The sequence below is a fragment of the Geospiza fortis genome, unplaced genomic scaffold (genome assembly GCF_000277835.1).
Source record: "Geospiza fortis unplaced genomic scaffold, GeoFor_1.0 scaffold1047, whole genome shotgun sequence".
NCBI lineage: Eukaryota > Metazoa > Chordata > Aves > Passeriformes > Thraupidae > Geospiza > Geospiza fortis.
In genome coordinates, this window is record NW_005054589.1 from 475,165 (window position 1) to 497,890 (window position 22,726).

General features: G+C 46.4%; 2 protein-coding genes across 2 annotated transcripts in view; one reads left to right on the plus strand and one right to left on the minus strand.

Moving 5' to 3' along the window:
• The window catches only part of ZYX (zyxin), a 12,239-nt gene extending 9,242 nt beyond the window's left edge, over positions 1 to 2,997 (plus strand). The window contains exons 5-11 of the mRNA XM_031064427.1: positions 1 to 20; positions 249 to 258; positions 293 to 434; positions 518 to 687; positions 843 to 1,021; positions 1,282 to 1,402; positions 1,796 to 2,997. The exon at positions 1 to 20 is cut by the window's left edge and continues 504 nt beyond it. Coding sequence (XP_030920287.1) covers positions 1 to 20; positions 249 to 258; positions 293 to 434; positions 518 to 687; positions 843 to 1,021; positions 1,282 to 1,402; positions 1,796 to 1,906 — 753 coding nt within the window. The 3' untranslated portion in view covers positions 1,907 to 2,997. The remainder of the gene's footprint in view (positions 21 to 248; positions 259 to 292; positions 435 to 517; positions 688 to 842; positions 1,022 to 1,281; positions 1,403 to 1,795) is intronic.
• A 3,488-nt stretch (positions 2,998 to 6,485) lies between these two features.
• EPHA1 (EPH receptor A1) overlaps positions 6,486 to 22,726 on the minus strand; it is a 33,865-nt gene continuing 17,624 nt past the window's right edge. Inside the window, exons 5-18 of the mRNA XM_005429966.2 lie at positions 18,392 to 18,547; positions 17,150 to 17,482; positions 15,827 to 15,951; positions 15,565 to 15,724; positions 13,122 to 13,218; positions 12,294 to 12,349; positions 11,899 to 12,021; positions 11,610 to 11,795; positions 11,102 to 11,163; positions 10,504 to 10,713; positions 9,772 to 9,921; positions 8,845 to 9,038; positions 8,372 to 8,527; positions 6,486 to 7,511 (exon numbers count right to left, since the gene is read on the minus strand). Of these exons, the coding sequence (XP_005430023.1) occupies positions 7,433 to 7,511; positions 8,372 to 8,527; positions 8,845 to 9,038; positions 9,772 to 9,921; positions 10,504 to 10,713; positions 11,102 to 11,163; positions 11,610 to 11,795; positions 11,899 to 12,021; positions 12,294 to 12,349; positions 13,122 to 13,218; positions 15,565 to 15,724; positions 15,827 to 15,951; positions 17,150 to 17,482; positions 18,392 to 18,547 (2,087 nt within the window). The 3' untranslated portion in view covers positions 6,486 to 7,432. The remainder of the gene's footprint in view (positions 7,512 to 8,371; positions 8,528 to 8,844; positions 9,039 to 9,771; positions 9,922 to 10,503; positions 10,714 to 11,101; positions 11,164 to 11,609; positions 11,796 to 11,898; positions 12,022 to 12,293; positions 12,350 to 13,121; positions 13,219 to 15,564; positions 15,725 to 15,826; positions 15,952 to 17,149; positions 17,483 to 18,391; positions 18,548 to 22,726) is intronic.

The following is a 22,726-nucleotide window of genomic DNA, read 5'->3' on the forward strand; positions in this document are numbered from 1 at the left end:
GGGAAAGAGCCCTGGGACTGGTGTCTTTGGGCAGGCACGCTGGGAGTGAAACTGGGAGGATGAGGGTGGATCTGCCCCAGGCTGTTACCCATCTGAAAGAGATGTAACTATAGAGATTTTAGTGCAGAGGGGTAGGGCTTCATGTGAAAGTGGGAAGAATCAAGCACACTGGACGGCAGATTGTTCCTAGAGATGAACAGAGAGGACCTGTAAAGGCTGGGGAAATAGGTTAATTAGGGACAAGGTAGGAGGGAGTCTGTCTTTTGGGATTTAATGTTTCCTCTTCCTGCAGCATAGACCCACAGGTTCCAGTGCAGATCCACCTAGGGGGAATTCCTGTCTGACAATGAAGGAGGTAGAAGAGCTGGAGAAGTTGACCCAGAGACTAATGAAGGATATGGAGCATCCACCCCCAGCAGAGGCTGCAACTTCTGGTGCGTGCTCTGAACGGACAGAAGTAGGATCAAGTCTGTGATGGGTTTCATGTCTCCTGATCCCTTTCCTCTTCCATTGACAGAGCTCTGTGGCTTCTGCCAGAAGCCCCTGTCACGAACCCAGCCAGCTGTGAGGGCCCTGGACCGCCTCTTCCATGTGGAATGCTTCACCTGCTTCAAATGTGAGAAGCAGCTGCAGGGGCAGCAGTTCTACAATGTGGATGAGAAGCCCTTCTGCGAGGACTGCTATGCTGTGAGTCACTGGGGTGAAAGCTGCTGGAGAGAACTGAGCTCGCTGTGGTTGTTCTCTCTTTGCTTTCTCTTCCTCCTTCCATCTTTGCTTTCTGTGGTGTTGCCTCACAGGCGTGGCAGATTGGATTCACATGTCTTACTTTTCTTTGGGCTCAGAGCACCTTGGAAAAGTGCAGTGTCTGCAAGCAGACCATCACAGACCGGATGCTGAAGGCCACTGGTAACTCATACCATCCCCAGTGCTTCACCTGCGTGATGTGCCATACCCCCCTGGAGGGGACCTCTTTCATTGTGGACCAGTCCAACCAGCCTCACTGTGTGGATGACTACCACAGGTATGGAGAGAGCACGTGCATGTGGTGTATGAGAGAGGGCAGATTCCCTCACCTCTGCTTCTCTTTGATGCAGCACAGAGTTGGGTTGCCCATGTCGTCTGTCAGACATGAAGTTAAAAATGAGTCAGCAAAGTATGAAGATGTCTTTCTACCCAAACATTTATTGTTTCTCTGCTGCTAATGCCATTGAACAGCACTAAGAAGCCTGCCTTGAATGTCACCATGGTGGTCATGGTCTCCTCCATGGTTCTGTGTTGCAGGAAGTATGCTCCACGCTGCTCAGTCTGTAGTGAACCTATCATGCCAGAGCCTGGAAAGGATGAGACAGTGCGTGTTGTTGCACTGGAGAAAAATTTCCACATGAAATGTTACAAGTGTGAGGTAAGCCTGGTGGCCCCATTCCTCCCATGTGTTCTGTGCCCATCACCAGCAGCTGGACACCTTTGTTGTCTAGGCTGACCAAACACTGAAGTTGTTTTGAATGAATCTGGAGTGTTTTTGAAGCATGTTGAGAAGAAGATTAGACATTCACAGGCGTGAATACAGGGACTGTGCAGGGTTGTTGCATTCCCTAACACCCCAATACATCAGCTGTTTGTAGGAGGGGAACTTGCTGGGATTGCTCTCCCCTCAAAACAGCATCTCCCATTAGCACCACCAGGGACAGAGCAGTGGGCTGTGAGCGATTGTCCTGACCCTGTGGGGGCATTTCTTATGTCCTCAAATGCCTTCACCCTGTTCTTGTCCATCACTGAGCTCCCTCTTCCTGTTTAGGACTGTGGGAAGCCCTTGTCCATTGAAGCAGATGAGAATGGGTGCTTTCCTCTGGATGGGCACGTGCTGTGTATCAAGTGTCACACCGTCCGTGCAAAAACAGCGCGCTGAGGAGCTCGGAGGGGGCATTCCCTCAAGACCCCTGCACTCAGTACTCCTCCCCTCCCTGCAATTGTCCTACCCCTCTGCCTGACAAGGCAGACTGCTACCAATGGAGACTATGCCAGCACAGTTTTTCACTCGTGTAGGATTCACTGCTCCTAGACCTCACTCTGCACACCCACCAAGAAAGGACCTCTTCTCCTGCCACCGCTTCCTGGCCACAGCGTATTCCAGGCTGGGGGCTGTGATCAAGGTGAGTGCACAATCGCTGTTCCCTCAAGACTCTGAAGGAGAAAGATCAGCCCTCCACCACCGCCTGGTGGAAGAAGCAAGAAGGGCCTGGTGGCAGGTGCTGGGAAGGGCTGAGAGCATTCTGCAGTTCCATGGAGCCAAGAACGATGGTTTGACTTGAGAAGGTGGAAGCCTGCATCTCGGCACCACTTCTGTCTTTTATTTTGTATCTTGTGACACCTCATTATCAGGATGTCTTCCTCTGCCTGCTCCCTCACCTGGGTTAGAGTGTGGAGGCATAAAGTAGTGGGAATCTGTTACTGTTGCTGGAAAAAGCTAACCTGCTGTAGCTTTTCTGTCTCTAATGGATTTTACTGGTTAACTGTCTTGTCTTTTTTTTCCCTTAGCCAGATTAAACTGGCAGTGTTCGAAATACTACTCTGTTTCTGAGTTTGGAAACTTTTTTTAAAAAAAATCTTCTTCCCCTTCCCAAAATGAATTGTTTCCCAGTGTGGTTTCTGGACAGCCAGGCTGGGAATCAGAGTAGCAAAGCAGTCCAAAGAATGCATGTTTACAAATAGAGACCGTCAGAAGGACAGGCAGCACATGGTGAGGAGGCGTCTCAGTGCGTGGATGAGGATTCAGCAGACTGAGGAATGTCTCTTGTTCCAGTAGGGTTTCTTTCACTGCTGTCAGTGAAAGCCGCAGTGTAACTTGTAATTGCAATGTACTGTCTGGCTCTGAGCGTTACTGCACCGAGCCCCATTTCCTGGACTAGAAACTTGTCTCAAACTGAACAAACATTTTGAATAACAGCACTGTCCAACCACTGTTTGCATTCAATAAAATGTGTGGGTTTTTTCCATTAACCTGTGTCTGCTGTGTTTGTTCAGCCACCCATGAGAGTTGCTGTCTTTGGCAGTAGAACTGCCATTGCACAGCTTTTTTATTCATTGCCAAATGTATATAAGGCTATTCCACCCAGCCTCCAGAGAGCAGGAGTCTGAATGTGGCCTTTCTCTCTCCACCTCTTGGTCTCCTTTCCAGACTTCTATTTTTCTGTGCCTGAAGAGTAGCTCTCGTTTAAAACAGTGCAAGACTGCAGTTCAGTACAACAATATTGTAGTCTGCTTTACGTATCACTCAGAGGTGGGTATTCCAGTGAGATGAAAATGGATTGTAATAAAAGTGCACTTTTTTTGCTTTGTCCCTAACTATTGCCTCTCAGAAAGTGTTTGTGCTTGATGTTTATGGTTCTAAGCATGGTACTGTGACGGTCACTGCAGGTGAAGCTTCTCTTTGTGGTAAGCACTAATGTTTCTACATGTCAGAGACCTGAAACCTACTCTTGATCTCTTGCCAATTTGGGGAAAATCTTTAATGACTCCTTGTAAATTGATCCAGTAAATGTCTTGATGTTTTCTATAGAATGAGTAGAGAATAAATCATCTATTTATTTTTCTTACTGTAGTTGTTGCTAGTTTGTAGGCATTGTTGTGAGAGTCTATTTCTAGACCGTGTTTGTGGGACCGCTTGTGCCCACAAACACCAAGGAGTGCAGGGAAGAACAATGCTGGGGTAGAGAAGCACTAATTCTGCTCCTCCCAAAACTATCAGAGGACCATAGCCTTGGTGTCTGGGTAGGAGACCTATCCAGTGGAGTCAATGGGATGGGATTACATTGTGGGTTAAAGGGAAGTTTCCCCTCTGAGGGGCATGGGATGTGTAAGGGGGGATCAAAGGCAGGAAACAGGAGTGATCAAGGATGGGAAGTGCCATGGGGAAAAACTGACAGGAAGAAGGCACAGAAGGAGGTGGCTGCACGTACGCAGTACACTTGTCTGGCCATGCCCTGTGTGTCATCAGTGCAATCTGTCCTGCCTTCATAGTAGCATTTTTGTTGTTCTCTGTATGGGATCTATTCAGTGCAAATGGATCTGAATGCCAGCGACCGGACAGACCTGAGTGCATGTATCTTGTGTGGGTGTGTATGTCCTTGTGTTACTGGCAGTAAAATCAAGTCAGAGTAGCTAGTGAGTAAGGTAGGAGATTTGAGAGCCAGGACATGGCATGGCTGGCTAAATGCTGCGAAAACGTGTGGGAGTGAGCTGCTCAAGCTCTCAGGAGCCACTTCTGGGTCTGGAGACCAGCTAAAAGAGTAGAGTTTGCATCTGAGTGTGAGGACACTGGCTCTACCCAGCAGCTGGCTCCAGGACTCCTTGGTCTCCCAATGTCTGAGGCTAACTCCTGGAGGGCTCCAGGGTGTGTGTGTGCATGTCTGCTTGCCCAGCACTGCAGCAGAGCTGCAGTTCTTGAGGATTTGCATATCCTGGTGCCAGCAACTGAGGAGAGCAGCTCAGGCTCCAGGGCTTGGAGCTAGCTGCAGGATGGCTGGTCTTGGGCACTAGAGGGATCCATTGTGTACTTGTATGTGTTTCCCTCTAACAGGTTCATCCTGATCAGCCAGAGCCGGGAAGAGGATTAGGCTGTTTGTGCTGTGCTTGCATGTCTGCTGTGCTCTCTGCCTCCGGCCAGTCATGTACAGTGTGCGCATTTATAGACGTGCACCCATTATAGACTCGGGGATTTTCTGTGCATGAGTGCCTATTGGGAATACATGCTCAGGCTTGCTACTGGCTGTACCCTGAGGACATGGAACTGAACAGCCTTTTCACTACCTGGCCAGCTGATTCAGCAGCTCCTAACACTTGAAGTTGGAAGGGACCTCCCTGCTCAGAGCAGGGTCAACCACAGCAGGTTGCTTTTTAATACCTTAAAGGATGAGATCTGGATAATCTGTTCCAGTGTTAACAACTCTCACTGAAAGTTTTTCTCACCTTCAAAAAGAATGTACTGCATTTTGGTGTGTTCTCACAGCTGCTTCTTTCACTGGATACCACTGAGGAATGTCTGGCTCCTTTTTTACTCCCATCAGGTATTTATACACAATGATAAAAGCCACCCAAACATTCTTCTCTTGAGGCTGAACAGCTTCCAGCTCTCTCAGCCTTTCCCTGTTTGTCAGATGCTCTAATCCATTCAACACCACAGTAGCTTTTCACTGGACTAGCTTCATTAAGTTTATATCCTTTTTTTGTACTGGGAACCCCAAAATTGGACACATCACTTCAGGTGTCTGACCAATGCTTAAATAAAGAGGAATAATTGCCTCCTTCCAGTTACTGGTGATGCATTAGTTGAAATGCAGCCCAGGTACTGTTGTCTTGCTTTGCTAAAGGGCTCAGGTGCAAATTGCTGTTCACAATGACCAGCATGTCCTTTCTTCCAAAGTTGCCTTTCAGTCCTCGGATTGCACTGGTGCCTGAGACTGTTTCTCCCCAGTCGCGAGGCTCTGCCTTTCCCTTGGTTCAACTTCCTGAATCTCCTCTCTTCTCATTTCTCCCCTCTGTTAAGGTGTCTTTGTATGGCAGCACAATATCTGATGGATCAACCACTCCCACTTCCCTATCACCTGCAGTGACAAGCCAAAGTTTACATGTGCGTGACACAAGCTCATAATCTTCTGTCAGCCTCATCAGGGTTTATCTGCTAGCCTGGGTATCTGCCAGGTAGCAACTTTACTGGCTACCTGTACTTCATGTTAAAGACATCTATTGCTAAGACTGATACACTAAAAACTCAGAGCTTTGCTTTTCAGCTCTCTCTCTTGCTATAGTCACAGTGACTTGAGTAGCCATGGTCTGTGTTGAATAGAAACCAGCTTTCTTGCACCAGGTTGCAGTTCTTTGGATCTCTGCTTCTCAGCCCTCCTGTCATCTGTGGTTAAGGAAGGCCTTCCCAGAAGCAGCAGTGTTAATTTATAGCCTTAAGAATTTAGAGCGTTATACAGTTATGGAAACACTGTTATCTCTAGCAAGGCACATTGCTGAATGTGTAGCACTCACCTTCACCAACCTAGACTTGAAAAATAAATCTTGAGGTAGCTACTCTTCCCGAGTGGGAGAAAGAAAAATTCTCACTGACGTTCCTTAGACTTTCTCCTGGACAGTCTAGTCTGCAGGAGAAAGAAGTACTACTCACATGTATTTCATCAAACACAGCAGTAGTTGCTAATACTTATGATTTAGGAATATCACAGGATCTGTAAAATAATGGACTCAGATGTTAGATAGATATGCCTGTAAATGGGTTGAAAAAAAAATCTGAAGTGATCAGCTGCAAAAGTATCCTTTAATCCTAATGCAATTGCACTTCCATGTTAAATCTGCAGTTAAATGAACAAAGACCATTGGCTGAAACAACTGAAGATGTATGTAAGGACCCTGCTGGGACTCATGATATGTATGCTAAAGGTCTCAATCACATTTGAAATAAGCCAAAGAATTCCAACACACCCTGCTCTGCCACAGGTTTATTTACAAAATATTATTTACAGACTATAACTGTCTTGAGATCTGATAAATAATAACATTTCCTCCACAGAGAAGGAGTAAGACAGACCACCTACACATTTTTCTGTTACAAATACCCTATTTCAGCCAAACAAGACTAGTGTCTCTTTTAAAAAGGGGCAGAGAAAAATGGATATGTATAGGGTTTTCTGTCCACGGCATAAGAAAAGGTATTAAGCAGTTTGGAGAGATGTAAATCTCCCCACTGAAGTGTGCATGTGCAAAACAGCAACATGCTGAGGTGATGTGGTCACACAAGTTACAGCAGGGTGTGCTTCTACTCCCAGTTTCTCCTCCAAAGAAAAAAGTACACCACAGGGTGGTGTTCAGGCAAGAACAGCTGCATTAAAAAATATATGCCTTACCAGCAGCCTTGTGAAGACTGAGTAGCTTGTTCCTGATGCAAAATAAGAAAGACAGAAGGGTGCTGAAGTGAGAAGGAATGTATGCCAAGGAGTGCATGAGCCCTGTCTCTACCTGTCTGTATTCTTGTGCCTGCTCCCTGAATGTCCCAGTCTATCTTGAGCCCTCATCTCCAATCTTAAAACACTATCCACCACCCTCCACCCATTTTGTATTCCATGTGATATACTGAGGGTCTGAAACTCCAGTATGAGGACTGCAGGGCCTACTTAGTCCTGCACAAAGTGGACTGCAGAAAACAGAATATTTTCTAAGACCAGTGCTCTGAAACATACTGATGGCTGCTGTAGAGCTAAAGCAAGGGGGAACAGAAATGAGAGCAGGTGGTGCTGCCTCACGAGCTTTTGCAGTTCTGGTTGTTTTGCTTTGCTTGTCCAGTCACTCATTTGGAACCAATTGCCATAGGAATGATTCCAAGTGATATCTGGTAAGGATGGGCATTTTTCAAGCTTTAGAATGCATCGACTGATCACTCCTTAAAGCCTTGGATGCTGCACAAGATCCTCTTCTGGTGGCCTGGAAGTGACACTCCCATCTGTTTCAAGTCCCTGAAGGAAATGGGAAAAGAAAGGAAAAAAATGAATTGCTATTCTTGTTCCTTAGGGACGAGGGTTGGGTAAGGGCAGAAACAGTTATCATGCATTAGTTCGGAAAGCTTCCTTTTCCTCAGTGCCTCCTAGTGCACCTACCTTTTCTCTAGAGGGAAGAAACTTCTAGATATTCCTGCCATCCCCTGACTATCTCTGCCCACCCAGTCAACTGACCTCTTCTACCTCGTGGCTAGGCCTGTGCTCCCAGTAAATCAGGACTTGTGATTACATCAGCTTTGTGATAGGGGCCATGTCTCAACCATTCAGCAGGTCTGTGCCTGCTCATTTGTTTCATGTAACTGCCCTGGTTGGAGTTGGCTGAACATCCCTGACAAAATAACACAGCTGTGTTCTGAGTCCTTCTGAGGAGCCCAGAAAGACTTGCTCTATGACACAACAGTGCCTGGCTGATGGAGTGGGGGGGATATCACTAGTCTGTATGGAGTTTGTGGCAAGGAAGTTATCCTACAAAGTCCTGTGAGAGTGGGGAGATGGTCAAGTTAGAGATCTGTTTGCCATCTATTCTTTCCCTTTGCTGTTTGTGTCTCACGTGAGTTCAGAGCAGCTGAAGACCCCTGAAGAGCCTCAAGCATGGACATGGATAACTGGGGAATTTGTCTCAGTTTGGGCTGCTCCCAGTTCTGGGCTGATTCTTCCCTTTTAGGTCAAGAAGCCAGTCCACTTCCATTTAACTGCACGGAGAGTGAAGGAGAGAAGCCTTCCAAGTAAATATGAGTGCCTGTTGAGATCGCACAGGGTTAAGCACAGCAACTTGTAGGCAGCCTGAGGTGCCCTGTGGGAGCCTGGCGTGCACTTACTCAGCAGTGAGCTCCAGAATGGACTCCATGGTGTCCAGGCCGGCCGTGCGGAAGTTGGAGATGTAGCGCTTCATGCGAATGGATTCCAGCCACTCAGGGATGGACCGGTAGGGGATCCCATCAGATCCACTGCAGCTGGGGAGACGCAGCGTTACCCTAGGGACACAGAAACCCTTTGTTAGCCAGGCAACCCCCTGAAATGGACAGTGCTGCGAGACAGTAACCAAAGGGGGAGCAAGCACCCCCCACCAGGGCTGAGCCAGCTAATCTGCTCTCTGCACAGTGAGGTCAGAGCAGGCCAATGGCTCTGCCCTCTGTCACCAGGAGACAGAGATGACCACTGTCTTCTGCACACGGAGCACTCAAGGTGCATCTTTCCAGTCTGCATGGCTCTCACTGCCTCTCCTCCTGCTGGGGACAGGGAGGTGAAGTGTCCCAGTTAACCCCTCCTCCTCTGGTGACAGCTTGCTTACCTGGGATCAAAGTCTGCAACGGGCCGGAGGAGCTGGGGACTTGAGATGAAATGTTGCAGCTGTGCCCGGATTTCCTGAAAATGAGGCCGCCTCATCCGATCGTGTGACCAGCAACTCTTCATGAGTTCGTAGAGGATAGATGGGCAATCCACAGGCGGGGGGAGCCGGTACCCATCCTCTAAGCTTTTCATCACCTGCACAGAGGACACAGAGAAATCTGGCCAAGAGCAGAGAGTGCAGAAGAGGAGCCAGAGACCTCTGGGAGCAGCCATTCTCCACTTCACAATGTGCAGCCAGGGAGGGGCTGGTGTAGATTACACGCATATGACACAGGGTTTGGGCAGCCCGGCATAGGATCAAAACACTTTAAGGACACCAAAAATTTAAGTGGCATATGCATGTGTTTTCAGTCCTTTACTAGTTTAGCTCCCATTTGCCACTCAGGACATGTTCATGAGAAGTGAGGAAAAGTGAGGACCAAATGGTCCTGGCACAGTGAGAGAAGGGGAACCAGGCTCTGAGGAATAATTTTAACAGCATGTGCTGAGCCTAGAATAAGACCAGATATAATGCACCAGAGCCAGAGGAAGGACAAAACAAAACCAATAGAAAGTGTCCCCAGATCCAAATGCCATGGCTGATTTAAACACGCTTTAATTTGGCTTCTTGCTGTTGACACCTCAATACTTATTGCCCTTGACTTGGTTGCACTGATTTTAAGCAGGGAGGGAAACATAGTAGTTATGTGTTCAAAAGAAAGTCAAGACTGCAGGCTGAGGTAGATCTACAAGCGTTTTCCCCACATGCCTCACTTATCTTTTAAATCAGCTCTTGAACTCAGACTGCAGGCTGAGGTAGCTCTACAAGCGTTTTCCCCACATGCCTCGTTTATCTTTTAAATCAGCTCTTGAACTCAATGTCTGTTACCTCTTGATTGGTCATGTGCCCATATGGCTTGTCACCAAATGACAGCACCTCCCACATGACGATTCCAAAGCTCCAGACATCGCTGGCTGAGGTGAAAATGCGATGAGCAATGGCCTCTGGGGCTGTCCATCGGATAGGAATCTTACCACCCTGTAAAACAGCAGAAACATAGTGTATCCAGCATATATAATTGAGTTTTATTTCTCCAGTGTTTTCATGCAAGGACCTTACAAAGTGGTTAAGAGATTGAGCCCACTTCATTTGAAGTGACATGTAACCACCCCAGGGAAATTTCTCAAAAGGAGAGAAATATTCTTTGAAAGTATAAGAGTTTAAGCCCTCTGTTCAGTTGAATGCTACACAAAATTTCTGCTGTGGGAGTAAGAGCCTGACACCAGTCACAGCCCTGCTTTGAAGGACACCACGCACTAGAATTACTGGAACTTTCATTGAAAGAGACATGGAGATGACTCTAGTCCAAAACTCTGATCACAGCAAGGCTATCTTCAAAGCTAGATTTAGTAACTGAGTCAAAGAGATCAGACCTCTTATTTCGCTTCTCATTTTAACACCACAGTCCCTCTGAATTTCTTAGCAAACAAAATAAACCTGGACTCCAGAGACAAAAGCAACACCTTCTGAACCATCCACACCACGACTTGCAATTTTACTACAGATTTTCCTCAGAGCTTACAGTAAATTTACAAGGTTGAAAGATTGGGTTTGCATTACCTTGGTTTCATAGGTTCCCTCTGCATCATTCTCCAAAATTCGAGAGAGACCAAAGTCAGACACCTTGCACTGGAGACTGCGTGTTACCAGGATGTTGCGAGCAGCCAGATCCCGGTGCACGTAATTGTGTTCTGAAAGGTAGGTCATGCCAGAGGCTATTCCCTGCAGCATGCTCACAAGCTGCACAGGGCTAAATTTTTCCTCATTCTCCTGCGTGGAAGAAGAAGAACATGTGAGAGAAGTGACATCGATCCGCTTGGTTTCTAGTCACTGGCGTTATCAACATACAAAAGTGGGCAGTGGTGAACAAGCAAAAAGGCAATGCTGCAGCCCAAAGGCCCCAACAGGCTCTCACTAAGGGACTGGTGATGGTCTCCAGTTATCATTAAGCAGTTGCATTTCAATTACCAAAGACACCAGTCTCATCACTGAACAAACTGGATGGCATTAAGGTTCTGCTGCTGACATTGGAAATGTCAGTAAGCAGAAAGTAAGTGGATGTCTGGATCTTACTTCTAGTCTTATTTTAGGGCCCTAAATCCAGGTCAAGTGCAAGTTCTGGCAGTACACAAGCCTATTACAGATTGGACTTTCTCACCCGGAGGAAGGTATCCAGTGCTCCATTTTCCATATATTCAGTGATGATCATCATTGGCCTCCCTTGAGGAAGACAAGAGGGTTTCAGCCATTTTCAAATTCTACTCATCAATTGCTTCAATGCTCTTCATATTCCCCAACACAGAGAACCATGTCTAACCCCAGCTAACACCCCACTCCACTGGAACAGCTGGCTGCCCTTCTCCTTACACATCTCCCAATGATCTTGTACTCCTCCTTGTATTGCACATATGACCCTGCACCATCCCTCCCTATCCAGACTTCTCATCTACTCACTGGCCCTGAAAGGACTCTCCCTCTCTCCCTCTCCTAACACTGCCGCAGGACTCTGTTGGAAATGCATACCTCTCCTCCTTTCCTCATTCTCTGACATGACAATGCCTGTCTTCTCCCAGAACAGCCTCTCTGACAGCAAATTCTCTAAGGCCTGAGAAATGTGCCAGTTTCTGCTCTAATTCCAGGACTCTCTCCCACACACTCTTACTTACTTTTGGTGATGACTCCCTCCAGGCGCACAATGTTCGGGTGATTGAACTGCCCCATAATCGTTGCTTCCCGCAGAAAGTTCCACCACTGAGAGTCTGAGTATGTTGACTTCAGAGTCTTGATGGCAACCACAATACGTTCTTTCCCTGGGAGTCGCAGGGACCCACGATAGACCTCCCCAAACTCCCCTGAAGACAACCAGAGGCAAAATGTCACAGATGAACTCAAAGATAGACAGCAAAACAACAGTGTGGGGAAACTGAAAGACAGGGAGAGCGGTAAGTAACTCACCCTCTCCAATCACATTCTCCATAGTGACACAAGAGACATCCAGTTCCTTCGTGAATTCCAGCACGCCTCTGCTGGGGTCATCATATGGTTGCAGGTCTACATAGGGCTTCAACCAGACCTTCTCTGTGGTAAAGGAAAACAAACGAGCAAATTAATCTGTCACCTCTTTGGACAACCTTTTTAAAGCATACAAAGAGAGAAGTGAATCCATGGGCTTCTGACAATGGCAGTAAAAAAATCTACCAAACCTAGGTTGAAGATTGTAACTGTTGTAGGAAGAGGCACATTACATCAGAAAGGCCATGCCAGTGTCTGGTTTCAAACTAGTGTTTCTTTTCATTCCTTCCAAAACATTCTAGGCTTCCCCCTGGTTTTATTACCCCTTTGAACCTCACCTCGCTCAAAGCCCGAAGTACTGTATTCCGGCCGTGCGTGTCTCCGACGAGCCCTCCTGGAACATCAAAAAGAGTAATGAATATAAAATGGTCAGCAAATAGCAAAGGGAAAAGCAAGACTTCCAAGGTGTCTGCCCTAGCTGGTTAGGATCAGATTCAGGGTAGCACAGAGCAAAGTGGGACCAGACACTGCACCTACTTGGAACAGTACAGCTGCCAATAAAATGTGATGCTTCATTAACATTTAGAAACAGAGTTTTGTTTTCATAGAGGGAGTTTTGTGCTGAGTTACAGATGAATTTCTGTTTATTTCATATTTTCTGTATGCTTTCAGTATATATCTGATCTTCTTAAAACCAAGCAAGAGCAGCCTTACAGACATTGAGGAGGAAAGAAGAATTCTCTATATGGGTAGAGGACCCCAACAGTAATGATATATGGAAAATGGTTTGAAATTATTGAGTACATGGATTATCACTCAACTGGTCAGCAGCTATAGAAATGATTGTACCATAACAATGTTTTTATTCCTCTGCTATGATAACAATGTGATACTGCTGGACTATAACAAAACTGAGAAATCATGACATATTCCTCTGTTCCCAACAGCAAACATTATCTTACAATATCAATCCCTCCAATCCTACTAATCTAAATTATTTACTGAGACCCTTTCCATCTTGCTGCAGCATGCTGGTGTTTTTTTTCTCTAACAAACCTCTACCTATACAATATCCTGTGAGAAATCCGGGCCTCCCTTTCTCAAGCTCCCATAGCTCAGCCATTCCTACATCTGTACCTTTTTCAACACCAAAATTCAATACTTACTTTTGCCGAAACATGAGAAATCCCACAATTAGACCAATAAATAGGAGAACTCCAAAGATAATAGAGACTATGACTCCACCAGACAGAGCTCCAGTGTCTGCAGAAACAAAGAGAGGCCATATCACTTAAAAGACCACAATGCATTTGTCTGCAACATACCACCCAGCTTCTACCAGCTAATGGCATTAGGCAAGTTACAGCCCCTTGTCTTCCAGGCAGCAGAGCCACCAGATGGGAGTCCTGTCACACTGTTATTCATGTGCATGGAGTACCTTCTGGTGGTTATCTGGTTGACTCTTATCTACAGTCTTGGTCTTCCAGTTGAGTAATTTATCCCTGTGTCTGATTTCCAACTTAAATTCCATGACACTTTCAAAAGTGAACAACAGATGTTCCTTCACCCCCACTCCTCTCCAACAATCCTTTCAGATAAGGACCTTCTTCCAGCTCAGTAGCTGATTTAAACTACAGCAAAGCAAAGACATGATTTTCCCCAACAGTCTAAAGTGGCTCTCTTCTTGTTTATGAAATTAATTATACGCTCCCCTCCCATCAATATCTGGGGCTGGTCCTCCCTTGCCTAATTACCCTAACAAAAGCCCCTCACTGCTTAGGACTCCTGAAACAAGTACTGACTTACAAACTTGCAGTCTATCATATTCATATTTTCTCAAAACTGAGCATCAGGTGGTTTCATTCTGTGATTGGATAGCTTTGAGAGAGTGTTCACATAACACAGGCTGTCTCCTTCTATTTAGGTTCTCAAGCCAAAGCTAGGCATTTCCACAAAGTACATTTGAATTCATCAGAGAAAATGCTATATTGCCTCTGCTGGTCTTTTAAAACTTATTTCTCATAATTAAAAAAAACCCACCAAAATTAAGAACTTAAATGCATTAATGGAGAAGTAGTGAGAATATACATATTTTTAATATTTTCCCAAAAGAGATTTAGGAAAACATCCAGAAGAAAGAAAATCGTCAAATAAATTTTTTTTAATATATTAGAAGATTTTAAAGCAAGGAACAAATGATACACAGATCTGTGTGGGGAAGTGTTTCCTAACATCGAGTCGAATGGCCAGCATCCATAAAGCCTAATTAACACTAGTTATTCTTCCTCTGACTCATCCCACTAAAATTATTAAAAATCATCAGCTTACTTAAGCAGAAATCAAGAGACAGAGCTAATGTCCTTGTTTTGTTAAAATCAAAAAGCTAAGATTTGGAAGGTGAAATAATATCTTTATTAATAAAATGGAGAAGCATTTAGATACACAGGACTTCTGCAGGAATGTAAGGCATCTAAATTATCAAATTCAGATTTAAATACAAAATTGCCACTTCTTGCAAATCCTGCTACACTAATATTCCTAGACTGTAATAGCTAAAAATGTATTATCAAACAAGAATTCTCATCAAATGAAACCTTGCTGGCACTTCTTTTTTATCCCTTTCATATTCAAAATACCTTTGTCTTGACATGATAAGGTGATCAACTTTCATTTGAAATAAAGCATAATATTGATGAAAGTATTTTCTAACTTATGCTTTCTTAATCAAAACAATTTTGCATGATAATTTACATCTTTTTCACAGGGCCTGTGTAGTACATTATTTAATTAGTTAAACATCATTTGTGTTATCATCATTTGTCACTGTGACTTCATGAAGATTTTACCAAAAGCCCCTGGTGCCAAAAAGGGTCCAACCTTTACATTCCAGTAATGGTATCCCAACTCCTTATCAGCTTTTACACTGTTAATTTAACTATTTTGTTACATTAAAGTATGCCTTAGCTTTCTTCCTCATGTCCTTATTTCATTACAATAAAATTAGTCTTTCAAACGCAGCACTTCAATACATGTATTTCTAAAGTTATCAATAGGGTCAGTAGGAGTCTGTGAAATGAAGAGAGAGCAATTTCCATTACAGAAAACTTTAGATTAAGGGGAACCTTCTGGGTGCTCTTTGGGCAGAGACTCAGGAGCTGGACTACATACAGAGGAAGTGACAAAGCTGGAAAAAATAGTGCTGAGGTCCTCTGAGTTCTCATTCTCACTAGTAACTGGCACACAAAAGGAGGCATATGGTAATTATTTTACCAGCACTCAAACTCAGAAACATTAGCCAAAATTAAAATGCCTTTCAAGAACTAAATGTAGATCTGGTTAAGTATTGTGCCAGTACAACACAATAAACTGAGACTGATCATGTCTAAACAGGAAAGTGCAAGCAAATTTTGTAAGATGACAAGGAAGCAAGAAAAATGTCTTTTGTCTTTACAAAGCAACATGCTTAGCTGTGGTGACAAGGAACTCAGGACAGTGGTGTCTTGCCTTACAGCCAGCAGAACACAAAAGGAGAACCATGTACCGTGAGAATATACCATCTGATGGGGAAGTGAGTTTCTCCCAGATGAGATACCAGTGCTTGCCCTTTACCTGGTGGAAGGGTGCGAAATTCCTGCTCTGGGGAGTAGGGCCCAGGCCCCAGGGGTGTGATGGATCTCACACGGAGCAGGTAGGCTGTGTCTGGCTGCAGGTCTCGCAGAGTGACATTTGGCTCAAGAAGGTGCTTCACCGTGTAACGTGCCTCCTCCCCCTGCAGGAACCAAACAGGATCAAGTAACAAATGCATGCTGAGCAAGAGGACACTTCCAGCCCTTTGGGTGAAAGGGGGAAGAGCAAATCAGGCAGGCCTTACCTTCTCAAAGAACATGACCTCATACTCCACTGAGGTCCGGCTGCGTTGCCGCGGGGCAAGCCAAGAAACAGAAAGACTGCTGTCATCTCTCTGTGTCAGAATAAACTGTGATACTGTCACTGGAGCTGCAGTGGGAGAGAATAGAGAACATGAGGGAGAAATACAAAAAAAATGCAAACTATGTCCTCTCTCTACCAGAAGCTCTGGTCATACCATGCAATTGGAACTGAGTCTCATTGCCACTGTCATTTTTCTCCTGTGTGGTGAAAGGGAAAGGAGGTCTCTGGTTGTAATTAATTGCTTTCTGTGAATAGTGTGCTTCTGCCCAAACAGTGGAAGCATAACTGTGTTTGGCCCTCAAAACAAAATCCATCTTCCAAGAAATTACATTTATTCCAGGACTGCACTGAAAATGTCCAATTTGAAATAAAAAAAGTTAGGATTTTATGCTCCTACAGCAGCAGTAGCACAGCTCTCCTACGTAATGATTTATGAATGCAGCTGCATTGCATAAGGGTACAGTGAAACTCAATGCTCAAAATCTCTCAGCTGACTGCAAATGCATGCTGTTCATGAATAAAAAGATAATTTTCAAGAGTCTGCAAGGACTGAGGAGTTAAGCCTGGTTCTCTCCTTGTCCTTCATCATCATCAGGAAGTGATGAGGCAAGCCAAAAGTAGCTCTGCTTTTCTAGCTCAGAGTTGTGCTGCCCCCGCATAGCATCAGGAAGAAAAGTAATATTTTGTTACTAAATTAGAACCCAGGGAATGCATCAAGGTCTGTTGAGCGCTGTGATGTCACATTTCTATAATCACATTTCATGGTGCTCTGGAAAGTATTTACAGGACAGCCAAACTAGCCAGATTGAAGCTAGCCTACAGAAATGTGTCAAGATTTAACATCCTCATCCCTCCATGCTTTCAAAACCTTTTATTTTCCAGTTACACCAGGGTTTCTGTTGTGTTTGGTGTTTTGCAATATCTGAGTCACAGGAAATATTTCATGACACAGCCCTCATTCTTCCTGTCACACAGGTAATAATACTTAGGCTGTGTGATAGGGAGGGCTTCATCTTCCTCACCTCTGTTAGGTTCTTGGTGGATTCATAGCTCTTGATGGATAACGATTACTGCTACACTGATTTGCAAGGAATATGACTAAAGGACTTTACATGTCAGAGGCAGAGGTACTTTAGAACCCTTATCATACCATACCAACACATGTGTCAGGCAGAAGGAGAAGATGGAGAAAGCTTAAATATTCACAGAGATTCCTCTTCCTTTTCATGATGAACGGGAAGAAATTCTCTCTGTTTCTGCTAACCTGCATGTCCAACTGAGACCCAGACAGCTGGAGCAGTTCTCTGTGGAGCAGGTCCCATTCCTGAGACACCATTATGGGATTCCACAGTGAATGTGTAATTGGTGTAAGCTTCTAGGCCATCCACGTCCACTGCAGGTTTCGTGAGACCAGAGGCACTGGGGGAGAACACCACGGCAGCCTCACAGGGCTCACAGGACAGGAAATGGCAGCGCTGGCAGAAGACTGTGTAAGTCAGGTCCTTCCTCCCGCCGTGGTCACTGGGCGGCTGCCACCACAGACTCAGCTGGGTGCCGAGGAGGGAGAAGCTGACATTGCGGGGAGCCGAGGGTGGGCCTACAGGGAGCACAGAAGGAAGTGTTAGATCCAGCTGTTGGTGCCCAAAGTTCTGCGACAGCTTCCCATCTGCAGATGCATTTCAAATGGGGCCCTCTCTCCACCCCAGCCTCTCCCTCTCTGATCTCTCATCCCCATTTTCCAACCTTTTGTTTTCTCCCCCATATCATTGTTCATGGAATCACAGAATGGTTTGGGTTGGATGAGACCTTAAAGACCTTCTAGTTCCGACCCTCCCACCATAGGCAGGGACACCTTTCACTAGATCAGGCTCCTCCAAGCCCCATCCAACCTGGCCATGAACTCTTCCAGGAATAGAGCACCCACAACCTGTTCCAGTGTCTCATCACCCTCTTCATAAAAAATTTCTTCCATGTGTCTCATCTAAATCTACCCTCTTTCAGTTTAAAACCTCAGTTTACCCTCTTTCACTACAGGTCTCGGTATAAAAACCCTTTCTTCATCTTTCTTGCAGGCCTCACTAAGTATTGAAAGGCCACAAGATGATCTCCCCAAAGCTTTCTCTTCTCAGGCTGAACAACCCCAACTCTCTCAACCTTTCCTCATAAGAGAGGTGTTCCATCCCTACAATCATTTTTAGGGCCCTCCTCCGGACCTGACCCAATAGGTCCCAGTCTTTCTTGTGCCCCAGACCTGGACGTAGCCCTCCAGACGAGGTCTCTCAAGAGCAGAGTGGAGGAAGAGAATCCCCTCCCTCGCCCTGCTGGCCACATGCTTTTGGTGCAGTCCAAGATACACTTCGCTTTCTGGGCTGCAAGCTCATGCTGCCAGCTCATGCCCAATCTTTCACCCAGCAGTACCCCCAAGTTCCTCTCTGTGGTGATGCTCTCAGTAAGTTCATCCCCCAGGCTGTTTGGATATTGTTCTTTCTTTCTGTGTGCAACTCACGGGTACAAGCAATGTTCTGGCCCTCCGAAGGAGCTCGGTAGAAGCCTGCATTGCAGGGACAAGACGTGGCCCCTGACTCGTTGGACAAGCTGTTTGGGGGACACTTCAGGCAGCGTTTAGCATCCAGGGAGTGGCGGTAGAACCCTCGCTGGCAGGCTGTGGAAGGACAAACATAAGCCAACATAACATAATCAATAAACCCAGATCAACAAAGCTTCTTGAACACTCCTTTATCTGCCTCCATTTTTTTAGTTCACAGAAATATTTAGGTTGGAAGGAACACCTGGACATCTGGCAGTCACCTAGATCAATCATGTCAGAGCAGACAGAGAGAAGATGCAATTCAAGGTAGCATCAGTATTATGACAGGACTTGCAGATTGAAGCAGGAGGATCTAATTCCTCACAGAGACTGTATGAATACAGAATCTAGTCAACCTCAGAAACTTCTTCCAATGTAAATAAACTCAGAGAGGTCCCCACCTTGTCCTTCAAGCTTTCCATACCATAAATAAGAACCATAAATAGTAGCTACAAATCCTTGTGCTCCTCAGAGTCTTCTTGCTGATTCCATACGAGGTAGCCAGTAGGCTTTTTGGCAGAAGCATCTTTGCTGATTTCAAGTGTTGTACCAGAGCATCACCTAGCAGGGCCCTGGGGAATATCTAGGAAGCTATCAGTTCACCTCACAGCATCAAGTGGAACTGGCTATGGAGCCAACACAGACTGCAAGAGAATAGGTGTCACATATTTTCTACGTCCAGTCCTACAAAAAGGAGGAGCGACACTCTCTCAGTATAACATCTGATCACGTGGTTTTGCTGTGTTGCTATTAGTTCAATGCACAGAAGCACTGGTCAGCTTACCAGCTGTCTCAAGGTCAATGCTTCACCTCTACAGTTTTGTAGCAGGGAGAAGAAAATCAGTGACAGAACGTAAGACAACCTGTGAATTTATTGGTTTGCCAGCCTGTGCTAAATGAATCAAAAGTTCTAGTAGGTAAAGAAACAACCAACCTATTGCTAATCAGATGGTTGAGAAGTGCATACACTAATTTCCTGCCAGAGCTACCACTTTGCATTTAACACGCGCATTGAGGGAATGACCCTTTTTATATTGCGCTATAAAAGCAACAACATCCTGTGTAATCCTCAGGAGATCCCAATGGAGAAAACCATCTGCTCAGGAGCTTCACATAAATGGCTTACAAAAAAAAACCAACGCAGCCATTCCGACTATGTGACAAAGATGAACACCTGAGGGACCTTGAAAACTTTCCACTAACAGAGGCCAAACAAGACTACTCATCATTAATCTGCAGAAGGGATGCTCGAAGAGCCCAGAAAAAAGAAATAATCACAAGTAGGAGAAACCAGCACCTTCTGATTCCGGGAAATGACAGAACCACTCAGGAAAATCTATCATTCTGAGATACAATCATGCAACTATGTGTTTAATGATAGCAAAGGCCATTGAAAATAATTACAAGGCTCAAGTATTGATTGTCACAGCCCAAAGAGATTCCATTTATACTCCAGATCAAATCATCCCTTTGAGAAACAGGCAGTAAAAGTTACTTTGATCTTCAGGCTGCTCACAACTGAGAGCACTTCTACATGCTGGACTGAAGATGAAAGTTTTGAGGCCTCCAGCCACTTTGTTCCTGCATAAGATTTGAGAGTCCCTGATATTGGATCAGTTTGGGCCAGGAGAGCTTTGACATGAAAAACAAAGGAAGCGCATGGCTACCACATTCTTGTGTAACACAGAGGTTCTGATGTTGCCTGTATAATACTACCTGCCACAGATATGACAAAATACACATACACTCTTACCAGGCTGAGACCGTCTGCAAGTAAATTATAGAAATTTGGGGTTGGGAACCTTTGCAAGAATCATGGAATCAATTAGGCTGGAAAAGATCTCTGAGATCATCGAGTCCAAGCTGTGACTGAACACTACCATGTCAACTAGACCATAGCACTAAGTGCCACACTCAATCTTTTCTTAAACAACTCTGGGGATGGTGAATCCACCACCTCCATGGGTATCCCATTACAATGTCTAATCACCCCTTCTGTGAAGAAATTCTTCCTGATGTCCAACCTAAACCAGCTAAAGACTATGTCCTCTTGTCCTGTCACTACTTGCCTGGGAGGAGACTGATCCCCGCCTGGCTACACCCTCCTTTCAGGTGTTTGTAGAGAGGGATAAGGTGTCCCCTGAGCCTCCGTGCTCAACATCCCCAGCTCCTCCAGCCACTCCTCATTCGACTTGTGCTCCAGAACAAGTAACTCCGACCCCAGGAGCGCCTCTGTTCCTCCAGCTCTGAGCGCCACTCCAGCCCACCGCCCACACCTGCTGTGCCACCGGGGTGCTGAGCCCTTCCAAGCAGGAGGTGCCTTGCAGGGAGCCCACAGCCTGGCAGAGAGGCCACAGGGCGGGAGCTGCACGGGGTACTCGGCTCGAAGGGACACATTCAGGAGGCGAGGGCAGCAGCGGGCACACCGGGGTACTCAGCTCGAAGGGACACATTCAGGAGGCGAGGGCAGCAGCGGGCACACCGGGGTACTCAGCTCGAAGGGACACATTCAGGAGGCGAGGGCAGCAGCGGGCACACCGGGGTACTCAGCTCGAAGGGACACATTCAGGAGGCGAGGGCAGCAGCGGGCACACCGGGGTACTCAGCTCGAAGGGACACATTCAGGAGGCGAGGGCAGCAGCGGGCACACCGGGGTACTCAGCTCGAAGGGACACATTCAGGAGGCGAGGGCAGCAGCGGGCACACCGGGGTACTCAGCTCGAAGGGACACATTCAGGAGGCGAGGGCAGCAGCGGGCACGCCTGTTCACCAAGCACCAGAGGGCAGAGAGGATGGCTGGGGCTTTTCCTTCATTCCTTATTCCTTCGTTCCTTATTCCTGCAGGTGCCCCTCGTGAGCTGCCAGCCAGGCCGGGAAGGCTGCAGGCACCAGAGCGGGGTGCAGGGGAGCTCGGCTCACCTGCCGCCCTGCAGAGCCCAGCAAGGAGCCGGAGCACAGGCCGGGGCACAGCAAATTACACAGTTGAGGAAGTTAATCACGAGCTCTGCGTTTATGGGCAGCAAAGTCTGAATGCTCTGGGGCAGGCACAGCTTTCCTGGGACTGTGAGGTGGCTGAGCCATTCTGCGCCCAGCAGAGCTTTATACAGCAGGGAATTCACTGAGAGATTGAGGGAACTAGGTAAGGACCTGATCCTCTGGCTTTCTGTTGTCTCCTGTAACAGAGTTCAGGTTCTTTTTCCTATTAAAAGGCAAAGGTGTAGCTTTCCCCTTTTTTTTGCTCCCTACTCCAGGCAAAACTCAGAATCAGAATGACACTGCCAGGTCTTCCATCCTGTCACACCTTACATGTCTGAAAAAGTCCTCCTCCGTTCTGAGGACAAAATAAAAGCTGTGATTTCAGTCTTTATCCTGAACTGGATTACTCCCAGTCCATTACACATTCTGGTCTTTTCTGCTGAGGGAGCAGATCCTAAGATATCACCCCCTGCATTCACCTTCTCCCCCGATGCTCCAATAAGACACTATTCTGGTTGTGAAGTACCCCTCCCTACTCCTGCTAGGTTCTCCCCTCTTCCCTTCCTCTCCTGGGAGACCTCCCCAGTCCCTTCTAATCCTGCAAAACATAGTTCTGGCTGCAGCTGTACTTGGGCGGAGTGGGATGAAAGCACAGATGTAGAATGAACCTGTGCTGCGATAGCAGTCGAGGCTTGTCCAGACATGACAGCTTCCCTGCCCCTTCCCAGAGGAGTGCTCTCAGGAGGGCGGGGAGAGCTCTGTAGCACCTAAGTGGAAAAACTGGCTGGGCTGTGCGAGGAGAGGGGATTGCTGGAGGAGGCCAAGGATCTTGTGCTTCAACCTTCTCCAGCTCCCCAAGCAAAACGAGCAGCAAGCAGTCGGGAATCATAGAGACAGCAGCTCCCTGTAGCAGAGCAAAGCAGAGACACGGGGCACCTGCTGAATCTGAGAGCGCTGTGTGGATCCCTATGGCCTTAGCCTTGTGCCACACAGCTTTGGCAACAAGAGCAGAGATCTGCTGTCTTTTACCTCTCTCTCTGCAGTAATACATATCCGCCAAAACAACACACATGTCAAACTAAGTTGCCTTAAGAAGCTGAATCTTGTCTCCTCTGCAGCCAAGGGAGAGCCCAGCACTTCTTACTCCAACAACCCTTGCTTGCTGTGACTCCAGCACCCTGGTGACTCTTTTGCTTGCTAATTGCTCTTCTTCAGAAGAGCAGGCACCACATTATTGTGCAATATGCTTTACAGGGTTTCCCATGGCAGAAGAGCCAT